This window comes from Phocoena sinus, chromosome 5 (assembly GCF_008692025.1).
Source record: "Phocoena sinus isolate mPhoSin1 chromosome 5, mPhoSin1.pri, whole genome shotgun sequence".
NCBI classification, from domain to species: domain Eukaryota; kingdom Metazoa; phylum Chordata; class Mammalia; order Artiodactyla; family Phocoenidae; genus Phocoena; species Phocoena sinus.
In genome coordinates, this window is record NC_045767.1 from 72,256,116 (window position 1) to 72,273,675 (window position 17,560).

The following is a 17,560-nucleotide window of genomic DNA, read 5'->3' on the forward strand; positions in this document are numbered from 1 at the left end:
AGAGATGAGAGATTTGGTAAAGACTAAGCCATCAGTCTTACCCCGAGCGGTCTCTTGCCTTCCACCAGTGAGGATTACACTTCTCCAAGATCAGGTATTCCTCTGCTCTCTTTAAGGCTAAGTCACAGGGCTCTCTGGGCAGGAAATCATACAGTGCTTTGACTTGGATCTTCTCTTCGGCAAACTCAGAGGGTGGGAGGGGAGGCAGCGGCTTGCGTTTTGATGGCTGCACTCGGCCCCTTTTGGACTGTAAACACTAAAGAGTGAGTCGTTGTGCTATTGTTTTAGTGATCTGTACTAAAAACGAATCGGGATAGAGCCTATCTGCCTGCCCCCTCACTTCTCCCAGCCAGCTGCACCAAAGCAGAAGCCCAGGTGGGATAAAGGTAGGAAATGACTAACTATAGAACGACTTCCAGATCCAGCAACACACTCATCATTTTGTAAATTCTCAAGATCACCAATTCTCTTGCCAGCATTGCACTGAATTGTTTTCATGTCCCAATTCTTAAAATTGTATTTCCTCCTTCATAGTTTCACTTCAAGGATTTTTCTCTCTTGGAAAAAGAAAAACGGCTCTTCCCTTTCGCGTGCTGTAAGCTTGTGCTTGGGTTTAACACACTTCCCAAGAAAACTGATTCTCCACCACTGAACTGAAAATTAATCCTGGCCTCAAAATGGCAGTAGCCAGAACACATTTTTTCCCCAATTTCAAGTTCTGCCAAAATATAGCAGAGTAGTCTATTTTAACTGTTTTTGTTGGTTGGTTGGTTGGTTGGTTTTTGTCTTTCACTTTCTTCTAGGACATCGATTCACTAAATGTTTACTGAGAACTCATTATGTGCCAACCATGATACTAGGTTCTGGGCATGGCAGCAAACGGTACCTCATGAGGCACAGACCCTAAAAATGCCACCGTCCTCTACCTCTTCACCCCCATCAAAACGATACTCACTTGCTTCTTACTTGGCAATTCACTGAACCATGGTCTGCGACGCTGCGTGTATTTTTCTGGAAGTTCTTCATCTTTGCTAAGGCTTATTTGTGTCCTCACTTGTCTGACATTGAAAAATAATCATGTTACAAATGATTATTTGTACTCAAGTTATCTATGAATCTACTAGATTATCACAAACTGGTAGAAAAATCTCCTTCCTATCGTTTTTTTTTTTAGAAGACTTCCAAACTCCATTTCCTTGAACAAGGTACTACCTCTCAGAACTTCATTTTTTTTAATCTGGGAACTAGAGATGCTAAGAGCGTATAGAGTTGTTATGAAATAAAATTGAGAAAACATATCATGTGCCCAATACAGAGTCTGGTGCATATTAAGGGTGTACAATTACAATCATGATAATGAAGATCTTACTCTGTGTCAGGCACAGTGTTTATCATTTTACATGCATCACCTCATTCGATGGTATCTATTGTTATAAGTAGACATGGTGTAGCGATAAGAACATGAGTTTAGATCCCAGGTCTACCATTTTCATAGTGTGGCCTTGGGTAAGCAATGTAACCTCTCTAAGCCTCAATTTCCTCATCTGTATAATGGGGATTGTAAAAAAAATGGGTGGTTTTGAGAGTTACTTGAGCTAAAATATGCAAACTTCTTAGCACAGTCTGACATATAGAACACTCCCATTAAATGTTGGCTCTTATTATTATCATGGTGCGCTGGATTTTATCCTTATACATCATTTGCTGGGCACCAAAGTGTAAAACACACTGATAGTTTGGGGGAGATACTCAAATAAACAAGACAGGATTCTTACCCTTAAAAGGTAAAAATTAAAAAAAAAAAAAAAAAAAAAAAGGTAAAAATTACAGAGTGAAACACAGACATATAAATAGCATACATGAAATAAGTATTAAATAAAGAACCAAGCCGTGTGCTCTGGGAACACAATGGAAGGAGCAATTAAATCCAAGAGGATCAGGGAAGCATCACAGACCTGACATTTGACCTACAGCTAGCTTTAAATGAATGGCCATTCAACAGGAAGAAAATGGGAGTAGGGTTTCCCAGGCAGAGGCAACAGCAGATACAAAGAGATGTGGAGACTCGACAGACAATAAAGAAAAGGAATGAATTAATTTCCAAGAAGTTGCCCTCGGAAGAAGACTTACCGCTTCTGCACGGAACAGCAACAGCAGAAAATCGACTGGACGGTATTATCTGAAAAGCAGATCATTCTCAACTGTTAGAAAGCCGTGAGTCCGTGATATTGGATAGAGGAGGCTGCTGGTGCTGGTCCAAAGGAGGAAATCCCTGAGGGTACGGGTGACAGAAAGTATTGCAAAGCATATGCAAAGTCTTGACCGTGCCCTTCTTCACTAGCAGAAGATGAAAAACTGTCACTAACACAAAAAGAAGTTACTGGCACCCCGGCCTCTGTGGTTTCCCTTCTCAGGCTCTTGTTCCTGGGTCTGGTTTCATGCATTTCCTCAGTCTGTGAATGATAAATGACCATTGTATTCCTCTTTACCTTGATCAGGGCTAATGTCAGTTGACAAGTATACAAAAGAATATGATTCCAGAAACAGTGTTCTCCTAGGAAATCTGTTAGCAGGGATTTTGAATTAGGTCCATCGCATTTCTTCAAAAATATTTTAATATATATTTTATATATTTACATAAAGTAATATAAATATATTTAATATATTATATAATAATATAATTTAACATATTTATTTTATTTTTATATATTATGTATCAAAATACATTTATACCTTTTTGGCTCTCAAATTTTCTATGGATTAGGTCCAAACATAAACTGAATATTTAAAGAAAGCACTAGCTATCTAGTAAATCTGGGTCATGCTTACACTTCTACTGTCAAGTTTAATCTTTATTTAAGCTAGACCATTTGCCTTTTTCAAACCATAAATTTTGAATTTATCAAAAGCTGTTTTATGTTCATAGAATCTGCATTTCGCAGCGGCACTTTCTCATACTGACCCCTAAAAATGAAGCCTTGTTAAGGAAGCAGAGTACATCAGACATGAGCATTAGCTTTGAGGTTAGAAAGATCTAAGGATGAATTCTAGCTGCGGGGGTAGGGGGGAGGGCGCTGACTACATCTGGGATAAGTCCCTTTACTTCTCTATCTCTTTGTTTTCCTATCTGTGAAAACAAGATAATCATACCTACCCCCTTTGAGAAGCCTTAGGGGGCAGAGGTTAATCTCCAACTTTGTGGGTTTGGGCAAGTTACTTAACTGTTCTGTGCTTAAGTTTCCTCATCTGTAAAATGGGAATAATAGGACACTAGGCATGTAAGGCTACTATGAGGATTAATTGAATGAATTCATATAAAGCATGCAGAACAATGCCAGGTATATATCAATAGTAAGAGGGTAATCAAGAAGACCTATTATCATTATAGGGTTGTTGAGATTAAATTAGATATTTTCTCTAAAGTCCTGGAACATGGAAGAGGGGTACAAGCAGAAGACACCCGGTACAATCTATCCCTCAGCATCCACTCTATGCCTCCAGAACAAGGGATGAAAAAGAGCTACCATATTATCACCAGGTGATGTCAATTTGATCATATTCCCACCCGAAACCTAGTATATTAACCACCATTAGGATTCTTAAGTCAGGTAGAGAAGGAAACGAGGAGAAAAGAAGAGTAACATAGGACATAGCTGCTACAATTCCCACCTCTTAAGCTGTCCTGAGTCCTAAGCTGATCACAGATACCTTCTGTCACCATTCATTCCTTGTGCCCCCTTGCCTCTGCTGACACTTCGGCCAAAGGAGGTACTTTATCTAATGAAATTGCCCAAATGTTCATTCCTGTGGGATTTGGGTCCTTAGTTGGTACTGTCTTAATGGGGTTGTTACAGTTTTCTACTGACCAGGACTATTATGAATTTTAAGAAATGAAGCTAGTGAATTCCCTGAGTTTCAAAGTCCTCATTGTACTCATTGTGAAGAATGAACCCAATTCCTGGTAATCAGGATACTCATCCCAGCTACTCTGACCCTTTCCTGTGCCTATCAATTTGCTGATACAAGGAATCCCAAAATGGTTAGAGGGCAATCTCAACTTCCAATGTTCCCTGACAAAAGGATTCTCCTCTCAGGCACTAGAATCTCCAAACTCACCAAACCCAAAGTCACAGGGAAAGAGAATAACAATATCCAGTGGGTTATTAGGTGGTGATAGGGGCCACTCCAACCTCTACTCCTTAGTTCCCAGACTCAGACATCCTGGCTATACAGAAACAACACCACATTGGCTGTTGGCTTAAGGCATTTACTGTATATGATAGGACACCACTCCAACTTTGCAAGATGTTGTCTCCCAGGTGTCATAGCAATTGAGCCTTTAGCAGGCCATTCTTCTGTCCTATTAAGCCAGCTGCTTCTGAATTATGGGACACATGGTCAGAGTGTTCAGAGAACCACTGTACCAGCACCAATGAAACTAAGAAAAGGCTGACTCCACAAAATATATCTATCGTCTTGTAGACCTTTGGTTACATCTTCTCATTTTGTCCCCATTCCAAGAGTTTCAAACACATTCCTCCCCAGATCTTTCACCAACCTCCCAATCTTGTTCTTTCCACGTTCCTGAACTAGCAGGCCAACTTTTCTGCCATTGCATATGAGTCAATGTAGATCGATGCCTCAGACTAACTGTCCCTAATGAAGTGAATAAACTGATGTACTTCTTGAAGTTCAAGGAGAATGTTATTTCAACACCATCTTTCAGGCTACCTCTGAATAGGGCTGTAGCATGATGGCTGTTCATTTCCTGCTCATGTGGGTTTGGGTTGCAGATCTACCTGTAAATCAGGCCTGATGGGAAATTCCTCTTGAGGTCTTGGGTGTGAGGTGAAGGAGAAGAAGAAAGAACAGGTACTATGTGAATGTCACCTGCTCATGAAGTTTTCTTGAGCCTTCTGGATCTACGGGGGCCCACTTTCACATATACCATTTCCATATCATTATGGATTACTCCTACACATGCCCAATTTTTTGGTTCAGTGAATCAGATAACACTCAGCTCATGACAGGCTCACTCAGTTTGGATCGCATAAGCATTTCATGGCATGGTTGGAGCATTCAGTCTTCACCAGTAGGAAGCCAGGAGCTACTTTTCAAATCAAAAATAGTGGGGACTTCCCTGGCGGCCCAGTGGTTAAGTCTCCTCACTGCCACTGCAGGGGGCACAGGTTCAATCCCTGGTTGGGGGACTAAGATCCTGGATGCCACGCAGTGTGGCCAAAAAAAAATAAAATAAAATAAAAAATAGTTATGAGCAAAGGGTCAAGTAATTACTCCAAATTTCTGAGGGTTTGTGCTGTGATTCTCACAATGGGACTTTCAGAGGCTCCATATAGCCAACATTTTGCCCTTCATCCCAGGCTACCACCAATGATAACTGGAGTAATGGAAAATTGAGTTATTTCTCCCAGCAATAAGGCTATCCCTGGACCTCTAACTATATGACCAAATAAATCCCAATTCCAATTTTGACTCTGTTTCCTAGAGCCACTTATGATACCAATTATGGTATCAATCAGGCCTATAATATAAAACAAGACATACTTAAATTAGAATACTTTTAGACGGGTTTATTTACAAAGAGACTAATTACAAAGGTGTAGAAGGGGGTAAGGTAACGATAAAGAATGTGCAGACACCTGGGTCCAGCAATAGTGGAACTGTCACCATCCCCATGTCCAAAAGGCCCAGGAAAGTGAGAGAGTTAAGTAGAGCAGGGACCATTTTACAGGAGCAATGATCTGCTGTAGAGGGACACAGCCAGTTCAAGGTAACCTCACCACAGCTTCCTTCCAGGGCTCCCCATGGATGTAGTGTAACCAGAAGCCAGAGGGCTCAGAAGCATGCTGAACCAAGCCCTACAGATTACTTTTCCAGGATAGAGTGCAAGGTGGAGAAGAATGAATACCAAGAGGCCGGGCTCACTGAGCCACGATGGAGGCTGGCTTCCACGTTTAATCCCCTACAGGTCATCCTGCCAGGATAGAATAGGGTCGATAAGAATAAAGATATCCAACACAGTAATCAATATATACTGGTTCCTTTGCCTTTCACCTTCAAAACCTAGATTCATGCATTAGTTACTTGCCTTTCTCCGGTTTGGATGTTGCCGTTATTCAATGTTTGGGCTACAGACACACTAGTGGTGTCCAGGGGTAAACATCTCATTCCTACTCTGGAGATACAATTCCAGTCCCAGCCCAGGCAAAGATTCACTTTTGCTCCCACTGCTGTGAGATCACTCACCCCTGATTTAATAACTTTCTTCCTTAGCCTGCACCAAGAAACACAAAGTGGATTTCCAGGGACCGAAATAGAGTTCCGCAAACCTTCACTACATGGTGTATTATTAGGCTTTTGGATCTCAACTGCTTCTGACTGTCAGTTTTCATCTGGTGGCCTCTGCATGAGCCAATTGCCAAAAACACGCCCCCCAAACAGGGTACGTTAGCACTTGGGGGCTCTGTCTACCTTGGCAGGAGTGGTTCTAATTTGCATCCTTACCGATTTATTCCAGTGTTGCCTTAGAGCCCCGTACAGATATGCATCCATCCAGGCCAAGAAATGTGAAGTCCAGTGTAGGTTATACAAGTGAGAGAAGCAAGCAGAGTATGGTATGGACTGTGGCAAAATGCTGTGTCAAAGTCCCGTGTAGAGGTATTTAAATACTCCTTCCCTCTTCTACATCACCATTTTCTCCCTCTCTACTGGATCCTTCCCAATAGCAGATAAATATACTGCTACTTCACCCCTTAAAAACAAAACAACAAATTACCCTTGATCTTATTTCTTCCATCAGCTTTGCTCCGCATTTATAGTAATTAGCAGTCTTTATTTGCTGCCTCCAATTCTTTCCCTCCTACTTTCTCTTAACCCATCCCAGTTAAGCTTTTGATCCTGCTACTTCCCAAAACTGCTCTTGTTAGAGTCACCAGGGTCCTATGCACTGCTATAAACAATGGTCAATTCTAAGGCCTCATCTTACCTGTGCTCTCAGCAGCATTTGACACTAGGTCCTACTGGTCCTCCTTCTTCTCAGTCTCCTTTACTGCTTTCTTCTCCTCCCTGCTAACTTCTTAGACTGGGTCTAATGCTAGGCTGCCCCAAAGCTTTTGATTTCTTCTTTACTCTGCCTTATTCACTCCCTTGATTAACTCATTCCTTCCTGTGTCTTAAAAGCCATCTATCTGCTGATGACACCCAAATGTACACCTCTACCCCAGTTCCAATGAATTCCAGACTTGCACAACCAAAGGCACTCTCAAATTCTCCACTTGGATGTCTAGTGGACATCTCGAATTCACAGGAAGAAATCTGAACTCCTCTCATCTTCCTCCCCAAACTCGTCTATCCACTCTTCTCCATCTTGTCAAGAGCAACTCCATTTTTCCAGTTGCTCAGGCCAATGATCTTGGAGTTACCTTTGACTCCTCTCTTCCTCTCATACCCCAGTCCAATCCATCAGGAGAGCATGCTGACTATTCCTTAAAAATGTATCCAAGGGCTTCCCTGGTGGTGCAGTGGTTGAGAGTCCGCCTGCCGATGCAGGGGACACGGGTTCGTGTCCCGGTCCGGGAAGATTCCACGTGCCGCGGAGCGGCTGGGCCCGTGAGCCATGGCCGCTGAGTCTGCGCGTCCGGAGCCTGTGCTCCGCAACGGGAGAGGCCACAACAGTGAGAGGCCCGCGTACCGCAAAAAAAAAAAATGTATCCAAGAGTTTCTGCTTGAGATGACGAAAAAGTTCTGGAGATGAGTAATGGTGATGATTGTACAATAATGTGCTTGGACTTCACGCTCCTGGACTCTACACTTACAAATGGTTAAAATGGTAAATTTTATGTTACATTTCACCACAATTTAAAACTCACACACACACAGAATGTTACTGCTTTTCCCCACCCTTCTGTTACTAACAAGGTCTAAGTCTCCATTATCTGGATTATACCAATAGTCTCCTAACTTCTTTCTGCTTCTACACTTAGTCCCATCCCCCCCCACCCTTTATGGCTTATTTTTCAGTGGCCACAGTAATTAATTTAAAACCTAGGTCAGATCATGCTACTCCTTGTCTCACAAACCCACAATGGCTCTCCATTTCACTGTGCGTTACAGCCAATTTTCTCACAATCGTCCTTAAACCGTCCACGACCTGGCCTCCTGGTGCCTCTCACCTTCTCTCCAATGTGCTTGTGCTCATTTCACCCCATCCACACTGCCCCCGCAGCGCTTCTGGACCAGGACTGCTCTCACCCAAGGCTCTTCGCTTTTGTTCTGCCTGGACCATTCTTCCCCCAGATGTCAGCCTTCCCTACTCTCTCCACATCTTCATTCCTTTAATTAAATTAATAAAATAAAATAGACTCTCAATTACATATGGCAACAGGAGTATATCTTTCCTTATTTCCGAGGCCTTCCGTAATCTGGCCAGCCCCCCCTGATGCTTAGTGCTCACCAATTCCTATTACACCAGTTTCTATTCTTCTGTTCACCGTTCTCACAGACACCTTGCACATTTCTGTCCCCGGCTTAAAAAAGGCTCCCATTGCAATCCACTCCCACCTAATCTTCCTTCGGCTCCCGAAGCACTGTTATCTGTCTTGCTCTGTGGCTCATAATCAGGTACCAACGTCGATGGTTATTTACTTTTCTTTGTGTAGCCTTCATCTCTCACAGGGCTCCTCAATCTCACCACTACTGACACCTTAGAGTGATGAGTGCTTTGCTGCGGGAGCTGTCCTGTGTATTACAGTATGTTGAGCAGCATCCCTGGCCCCCGTGCAGTAGGTGTCAGTACCAACAGCACCTCACTCCTCTGATACCCACCTCCCACACCCAGGTGTGAAGACCAAAATGTTTCCAGGAATTGTCAGATGTCCCCTGTGGGCAAAAATCACCCCTTGTTAAGAACCACTGAGCTAGATTGTGAACTCTTCAATTTCACGGTCTGAGTCTCATGGTTTTTTGTCTTGTCCATAGCATGCAGCATGAGAGCCTGGTACAGAGCAAGAACTCAATAGATAGCTGTTAAATAACGTCTCCTCGATATCTACACCATCACATTACACTTAGGCTCTATTTGTCAGTAACTCATTCGACCACATGCAATCTCACAGCTCGACGCTGGCCGGCCGCAGAGCAAGCTAGGTTGACCACGTCCTTTTGACTAAGTAGAACAGTAAAGTTGAAGAAGACAGCTTCCGGAGCTTGTAGTAGGTCATAAGTCTAACCTTTTGTTCCAGGCATAGTAAAAAAGAAGAAGGGGGCTTCCCTGGTGGCGCAGTGGCTGAGAGTCTGCGTGCCGATGCAGGGGAGGCAGGTCGTGCCCCGGTCCGGGAAGATCCCACATGCCACAGAGCGGCTGGGCCCGTGAGCCATGGCCGCTGAGCCTGCGCGTCCAGAGCCTGTGCTCCGCAATAGGAGAGGCCACAACAGTGAGAGGCCCGCGTACCGCAAAAAAAAAAAAGAAGAAGGAAGAGAGGGAGGAGGAGGAAGGAGGTGGGAAGGAGAAAAAGCAGCGGCAGCTTATCCAAAATCAAGCATCAATCCACGAGATGCTAAATGAAATGGTTAAAACCTGGTGTTCAAATGTTCTTTTTTCTGTATAAGGACAGCATATGGGGTTGAGCAGTCACTAGGGTCAGGGTAACCTGAAGTCAAATCATGACTCCATTTTCTTGTAGCGACAATATGATTTGGGGCAATTACTCAGGAGCCTGATCTGGAAAATGATAGAAATAAAACCTACCTTCTAGGAAAGGCCGTTTCCCACTGCTACCAACAAAGCATTTACCATATGGAGGGACTACAGGAAGATCTTACTATCCTATACTAACTCACTCCCTACATACTGAAATAGGTCCTGTAATTATCCCCATTTCACAGATGAAGAAATTGAGTAACAGACAGGTTCAGTCATTTGTCCAAAGCTACATACCTAAAAAAGCAGCTGAGATTGAATTTAAGCCCACAGAGCTTGGCTGAGTCCATGAGCATAATAATGAGACAGTCCTTGTGGATGAGAAGATTGCGTAAGACAGCAGAGATGAAATGTCTAGGACAGAGCAGTTGCTCATTTAATGTCCAACCTTTTCCCTCACTCAGTTCCCTAGAATTCATTCAGCAAGTATGTATTGTGTATTCAAAGAGCAGATTTGAGGTAAACAGATAGAAGCACACTATGGTCCTCCCTCTGAAGACAAAATGGGAAGAAGGTCAAGTAAACCAAAGCTGACCTTCAACCCCTGAGCCCATTCTCTACCCCTGTTCACCCCGCTCAGGACTCTAAGGGGTCCTCTCTCCACTATCAACACAGCTCTCCGGAGGTGCTCTGAAGCTTAGTCTTGGCAAGGTGAAAATGATATGATAGTAAACTGATATAACAGTAAACATGTATGGCGGTACTTCTTTTAAAGGCATTTTCATATCTGTAAGCATGACAACTGTATTTGTCAGAGTGATCAGAGAGAGAGCAAGATAAACTGACTTAAGGAATTGGCTCACACAATTGTGAGGGCTGGTGAGTCCAAAATCTGACGGGGTGGGCTTACAACTCAGGGAAGAGCTGCAGTCTGAGTCCAAAGGCAGTCTGCTGGCCGAATTTTTTCTTGCTTAGTGGAGGTCAGTCTTTGGTTTATTAAGGCCTTCAACTGATTAGATGAGGCCCACCCACATTATGTCTTGGTAATCTGCTTTACTAAAGATCCACTGATTTAAATGTTAATCTCGCACAAAAAATATCTTCACTGAAACATCCACAGTAACATTTAACCCACTACCTAGGCATCAAGGCCCAGCCAAGTTGACCCATAAAATTAACCATTATTATACTTTAAATTAAACATATAGAACTTTCAAAGAGAAATTGCTGGCATTTGTCAGCAGGAATGATATCTGGAGACTAGGAAAAGGCTCCCCCCCACCTTCACTGAATTTACCGTACATGACTACACACCAACAGAGTGGACTATAAATCCAACAGCAATCTCTCGGTTATCTTTACTCTCTCCTGCAGCCTGGAATTTAGGAGGAAGTTTTTTCACAAGTATTTATTTGTCCTCACTCAGTAGCAAAGACAGCTGCCTTCAAATAAGGGTACTACTCTGCCACAGCTTTAATTACGACACGGTTTTGTTCTATCTCCCCTGAAGACCAAGAATAGCTGTGAGCAGCGAGGACAACCTCCGCCTTGTTTATGGTTCAGTTCTGCCCAGCACAGTTGCTAGCAACTAGTCGCTGCCCATTAAATAATTGATGAGTGAGTAAAAAACAAGTTGTGAAAGCCAAACAGCTTCCTGGTGTTCCTTGCTTGGCTTGACTCTTCAAGACACTAGGCCTCTTTATTTACAGACTGAAGTAATGATTCATGCCAAAGCGGATAGCAATGATTATTAGATTTGTGGTCATTTTCTATTTACAGCATCACAGGTCTTCCAGGTGAGTGGGTAAATGGAGAGTCACTGCCACACGCCTGCTGTGGTTACAGAAGCCATTCTTTGAATTGCTTTTCTCAGTAACCTGCAGAGAGAAAGCCCTTTTTCGCCTTTATAAAATCCCCAATGAAGGCAGAAACTCATGCATATCTGGTCTTTGCCAGAGACGATCTAAAATGCCCCAGAGATGGGCAATGACTATTTGCCTGCTAGAAGGTTATATTCAGTGTTGAGGATTAACGCAGGAAGAAGCCAGAGCTTCCCCTCCCAGGCTTACACCTGCGCTATTCTTTTCATCTGCTTCTTATTCCCCAGCAAATACCTTTAATTATCTATCTTGTACCAGCAAATCAGGAAAAGGGCATCACATCCCGGCGTAATCTCCGTGACCTTTAGGAACCGGCACGTCCCTCATGGGTAAGGGAGTCGAACCTCTTATTTTATTTAGTGTTCGCGTACTCTCCTGGGAAGGCTTGCTTCCCCCTTCTCCCACCCGTGCAGGTCTCCTAACAGCCTTCTGCTTGTGTGCGCGGCTGCAGCGGGGCTCGGCTTGGGGACGGGTTTCCACCAGGGGGCGCTGGAAGGGAGCGAGTGGGAGAAGCACCACTTCTCCGAACAGCTCCCCGCCGCTCACAGTCCAGCAGATGAACGGTAGCTGAAGGGCTGCTGGGTCACCGCCGTCTGGGAAGCGAAGCTGGTGGCGTTCCCTCCGTTTCGAATGTTTTCAGATTTATATCTATGTAACCTCACGTATTTACGATGGCAGAGTTTCGTTATAAATCAGTGCTTCAGGCGAAATTCAGTCCTCCTGAGTTTGCTTAGAATAACTGGCAGAAGGCTGGTGATTTTTATTTGAAAACATGAATAACTGGCTCGTTTCAAGAAGTGCCTTGAGCCAAAGACTAGGCTAGTGGCCCAACGCACACAATCCGGGTCGCGGTTTTAGGACGAGGAATTCCAGGGCAGCTGCGCTCACAGCTGAAGGGCTCGGGGAACTGGAAAGTGTGGAAAACCTGTGGCTTTGGATAAATGGCTCTGGGCAATTGGAACTGATCCTCTAAGTTCACTACAAGAAGCGCCTTATTTTTTTTCCAGAAATTTACAGAAAGGTCAAACCTCCTCATGACTGTAATAAATTCCCACCACTAGATCTATTTAAGGGACTTCTGAAGACCAGATACATGTTAATGGACTTAACCCATATCATGTGGGAGGTGTGACACATAGCTAGCTTTGTTTTTAACCTGAATTTCTGCCTCTAAGCAGGCACCAGAAAAGACTTTCTGAAAAGACACCAAACCAATAATCCACACCAATGAGGGAAAGAAAGAAAAGAAAATAGAAAGAGAGGGAGAGGGGGAGAGAGGGAAGGATGGTGGGGGGGGGGGGGGCGAGAGAGAGAGAGAAATACACTGAGTTTTTCACAGAAACATTTATTCAATTTAAGAAGTTATCCTTGATACAAACTTATGGTTACCAAAGGGGAAAGGTGGGAGGGGGATAAATTAGGAGTTTGGGATTAACATATACACACTACTATATATAAAACAGATCATCAACAAGGACCTACTGTATAGCAAGGGGAACTCTACTCGATATTCTGTAATAACCTACAGGGGAAAAGAATCTGAAGAAGAGTTGATATATGTATATGTATAACTGAATCACTTTGCTGTACACCTGAAACTAACACAACATTATAAATCAACTATACTCCAATATAAAATAAAATTTAAATTAAAAAAATTTTTAAAGATATCCTTGATTCTGAATTTTTATGCTCTTTATATATTTGAAGCATTAAATTATCCCTGCTTTGTGTGTGTGCCTCCTTTGATATTAAAAGGGCACTCCTTTCAACAGAATTACTGAAAGAACACTGTTTCCTTTTGATATTAAAATGTCCGTTCTTCTAAGAAATGATAGTCGCCAGAGATGTTAGTGTTTTTGAATGTATTGACAAAATAAGTTAGCAACCCATTATTAGATCCCAAACTGGTTTCTGGACATTATCCCGTCTGTGAAACCTTCAAGTAAGGGGAATAACTCCATTAGGGATTTGTTGGTTCCTAACAGAAAACAGGCAGCTAGCTCATGGGACAGTAACTGATAATCTGGGTGGAGGAGAAGAACGGTGCTGGCCTGGCTGAGCCTGAGGGGTGCTGTGTGTGGGGAAGGGGTGCAAAGACTCCGGAAGCCTGGGGAGCTGCATGGGGCGCTGGGCACTAGGGGAGACAGGGTCCCAGGGGCAAAGATGCTGAAGGGAAAGGCAGAGTCTCCCTGAAGACTGATCGCTCCTCTGTTCACAGCTTCAGCCAGCAAAGCCCCAGGCACCAAACATTCCAGCACCAGAAGCCCTTGTTTGTTCCACACAGGAATTTTATTCTTTCCCAGTCCTGAGCTGGCGTGAGGCGGACTTTGCAGGCATCTTGCCCACATCTCCTCCATCCCCTAGTCTCAGAGCAGTGTTTCCTAGGAGACTGTGGCCCGTGAGCTCCAAGTTCATGAGCAGCTCACAGACATCACAACCAAGACACCTGGCCAGCTTGGGATGTAGGTGCTTGGCCACCAGACCCGCTGGCGGCCAGCACTGGGCAACACCCTGCCCCCCGAGGGCAGGAAGGGGACAGATGCCAGCCAGTGGGCTTCACTACACAGGAAGGGCATCTGCCGGTCACACACAAGAAGGCGTGGAAACCTCACAGACGCAGTTCCAGATGGTGACTGCTGTTAGCATTATTGCTACAGGTTTCAGGCAGTTGCAGGAGGATAGAAGTGAAGTGGTTTAGAAACAAAAGGAAAGACACATATACTAGTGTCCATATTAACACTGAACCTGTTTTTGAGAAAGGGGACCATCTCCAGCCTGAGGCAAAGTGGCAGTAAAAGTGGCCAAGTCTTTTTTTGGTCCATGGCTCTCCTAGCTTTTGCCACTGAATTAGGTATCTATTGTTGGAAACAAATTAGCTCCAAACCTAGAGGCAGAAACTGTTTACTATCTCACAGTTTCTGTGGGTCTGGAGTCCAGGCACTGCTTAACTGGGCGCCTCTGAATCAAATTGAGAAGTTCATGAAGCTCATGAAATTGTAGTAAAGGGGAGTTGGGATTTGCTGGAGAATCTACTTTCAAGTTCAGTCACATGGCTGTCGCTGGCCTTGGTTCCTGGTGATGGGGATTCTCCACAGGCTGCCTGAGAATGCTCACAGCATGGCAGCAGGTTATCCAAGAGACAGGGAGCCCAAGAGCACTAAGAAGCCACAGTCTGCCGTAACCTGACCTCCCAGTAACACTCCATCCACCCCTGTTACCATACTCCATCTTTCCCCAAGGAGAGGGATCGTGTGAACAGCTGGAGGGGGACATCACTGGGGCCACCTTAGAGATGCCTGTGCAGCTACCCTCGTTATCTCTGTGTTAATTGTAAAAGAAATAACAAGATACTAACTTAAAGGGGTTGGCATGGGACTCAAACACAACGAGGAATAAGAGAGGGCTTTGAAAGCAGAGACCCAAGAAAAGCAGAGTGACCGAGGGGTCCTTACCTCACCCTCCAGATCAAATTATGAGTCCAGAAAACTGCATTTTAACAGTATCCTAAAGCACACTTCAGGCACACCAACATTTAAGAACCACCCAATTATTATTTTTCCTTCTACTTTATAAATTGGGAAGAAAAGACAGAGAAATTAGGTGATGATGAGATGGAGGGAAGGGAGGTGGTCAGCTTTTCGAACCCCCAGCACATCTCCCTGGTCCCCGTCCCCTAAATGATTCTCCTGGGCTGGGTCTGTCCTCAGAGCAGGGGTTAGTTGGGAGAAACGACCAATTGTGTTTCACAAACTGACCCTCACAGGAGCAGTGCCCTGGTACCACTCCCAGGCTCTGCCCACCAGTCAGTAAGATCAATATTGCACCTTCCACAAGGATCTCCTCCTGCCCTACAGCAGCCTATGAAGCCAGACTTCTATGACAGCCCTTAAAACAACCAATGTATTTCCCAAATGACTCTGGCCCAAAAAATACCTATAAACATTTTTTTGATTAGTAGTAACACACCCTGGGGCACCTCTTAGCTTTCTCTGGTCAACAGTAAACACTCATTGTTTTACCCAGAAGAAAATGGAGCCACGGCTTCCCTGGTGGCGCAGTGGTTAAGAATCTGCCTGCCAATGCAGGGGACATGGGTTCGAGCCCTGGTCCGGGAAGATCCCACATGCCGTGGAGCAACTAAGCCCATGCACCACAACTACTGAGCCTGTGCTCTACAGCCTGTGAGCCACAACTACTGAAGCCTGCACGCCTAGAGCCCGTGCTCCGCAACAAGAGAAGTCAACGCAATGAGAAGCCCATGCACCGCAATGAAGAGTAGCCCCCGCTCACTGCAACTAGAGAAAGCCCGTGTGCAACAACAAAGACCCAAACGCAGCCAAAAATAAATTTAATTAATTAATTAATTTAAAAAGAAAGAAAGAAAATGGAGCCACATCTAAGTGCAATCTGTGGAAGAAATAAACGGGTGAGTCTTAACCGTTGAATCAAATTATCAGAAGCTGGAAAGGACAGTGATAGTTCATCAAACCCATGCCCTCCCAGGCCAGATAGAATGATCCTCAAAATAACCCCACTAATAGGTGGTCTCTTATTCAATCCTTTGGGCAATCTAATCCTTGTTTCAACCCTCACTGTTTATCTTATATATAACTGAATCCTTCCTGTTATCATTTACAGCCTTCTCTCGAGTTCTGACCTCAGGAGAAATGAAGAACAGATGCCCACATGGCTTTTAATGAAAAGGTTCTTATTAAGTCACTGCTCACCTTTGTCCTGCCATTGGGGGAAGTGGCGGCATAGGTTACTGCTTCTTAGCTCTTTCTGCTTTGCTCTACTTGGTCTGTGTTTCTGATAATGGGCACCCCGTCTTGATCTATGTGTGGACCCAGACTGTAAGTTATAATTCAGGTAGGTACAAGTGGAGTAGCCTGGTTTATTTCTTACGAATCCTAACAACAAGTGTTGGGTCCTAATGAGGTGATTTGGTTTAAACACATGACATTTAAAAATTGCAAAAAATTTTTCCTAATGCCACTTAAAACTCAGAAGTGCAAAAACTGTTGTCAGCAGCCTTGATTGCTTTATTCTGAGGTGACTGAGCTTTGTTGAAGCTTGTTTCCATAGTCATCCAGGATTAAAATCAGTATTTTTCTTCCAGATTTTTAATTATTTGCATGATAAGGCTCTCTGAGTCTTCGAGGTAAATCAACAAGCATTTCCAAAACTTGTACATGGGACTGAATAGTCTTCCAAAGCAACTCCAAAATTAAGTTCATGAAGAGCCTGTCATTTTAATCTATTGTTTCTCTCTAGTATCTTGTTGGGAGGTAGGCAAAAAGAGAGTGCCCACTGTACAGATGGGTACCTGATCTAAAGAACTTACCAAAGGTGACCCACTAATGTTGCAGCAAATCCTGAAGTGGAACTTGGTCTCCTAGACTTTTGCTCTCAGTTCTTTACACTAAATATTCTAAATACAAACACTTTTCAAACTGATTGCATTTCTATACACACAGGTAGATTTAAGGACACTATTTTGTTTTCTTTTGTGTTCTTAATGCTGAACATTTTCTAAAATTACATCACCACCATGGGTATTTAAATAACAAACAAAACACTGTCACAACATCTGGGGAAATTATCTTCCACACTTCACAATTTCTGGCGTTCAAGACTAAGCACCATGCCCAGAACAAGCCCTGAAGATAAAGGACAAAGCCATCTTACTTACAGGTGGAAAGAATCATGGCTGCACTTGTGCGGGGAGCAAACAAAACAGCCTTCAGGTCTTCAGCGATGCTCCTGTCACAAAAACACATCTTTTAACTGAAATCATAGCTCACCCAAGACGTTTCTCACAGGCAAAGTTAACCCCACCTATTTTCCTGTTCTAAAAACCTCAGAGAAGTGTGTGAATGACAACCCAATGGCCTATATAAGAGAAAGCTTGATAATCTACATCCAGATCTTTGAGGGTAGCTGCTATTAGTTCTTCATTCCCGAGTGCGTGGGTGACTCCAGCAAACACCATTTTCAAGAAATCACAAGATTTGGGTAA

At 43.8% G+C, this 17,560-nt stretch overlaps 2 protein-coding genes across 5 annotated transcripts in view; both read right to left on the bottom strand.

Moving 5' to 3' along the window:
* The window catches only part of TXK (TXK tyrosine kinase), a 62,918-nt gene extending 45,618 nt beyond the window's left edge, over nt 1-17,300 (bottom strand). Inside the window, exons 1-4 of one of the 3 annotated variants that reach the window (XM_032632697.1) lie at nt 17,234-17,300; nt 2,131-2,179; nt 956-1,058; nt 42-247 (exon numbers count right to left, since the gene is read on the bottom strand). In XM_032632697.1, coding sequence (XP_032488588.1) covers nt 42-247; nt 956-1,058; nt 2,131-2,179; nt 17,234-17,249 — 374 coding nt within the window. In that variant the 5' untranslated portion in view covers nt 17,250-17,300. Of the gene's footprint in view, nt 1-41; nt 248-955; nt 1,059-2,130; nt 2,350-17,233 lie in introns of those variants that run through there. The other 2 variants (XM_032632696.1, XM_032632695.1) reach the window with 2 other exon arrangements.
* Nucleotides 2,213-17,560, bottom strand: part of TEC (tec protein tyrosine kinase) — a 160,947-nt gene continuing 145,599 nt past the window's right edge. The window contains exons 18-19 of one of the 2 annotated variants that reach the window (XR_004350023.1): nt 17,234-17,304; nt 2,213-2,272 (exon numbers count right to left, since the gene is read on the bottom strand). The gene's annotated coding sequence lies outside the window, so the exon portion shown is untranslated. Of the gene's footprint in view, nt 2,273-2,439; nt 2,454-17,233; nt 17,305-17,560 lie in introns of those variants that run through there. The other variant, XR_004350022.1, reaches the window with a different exon arrangement.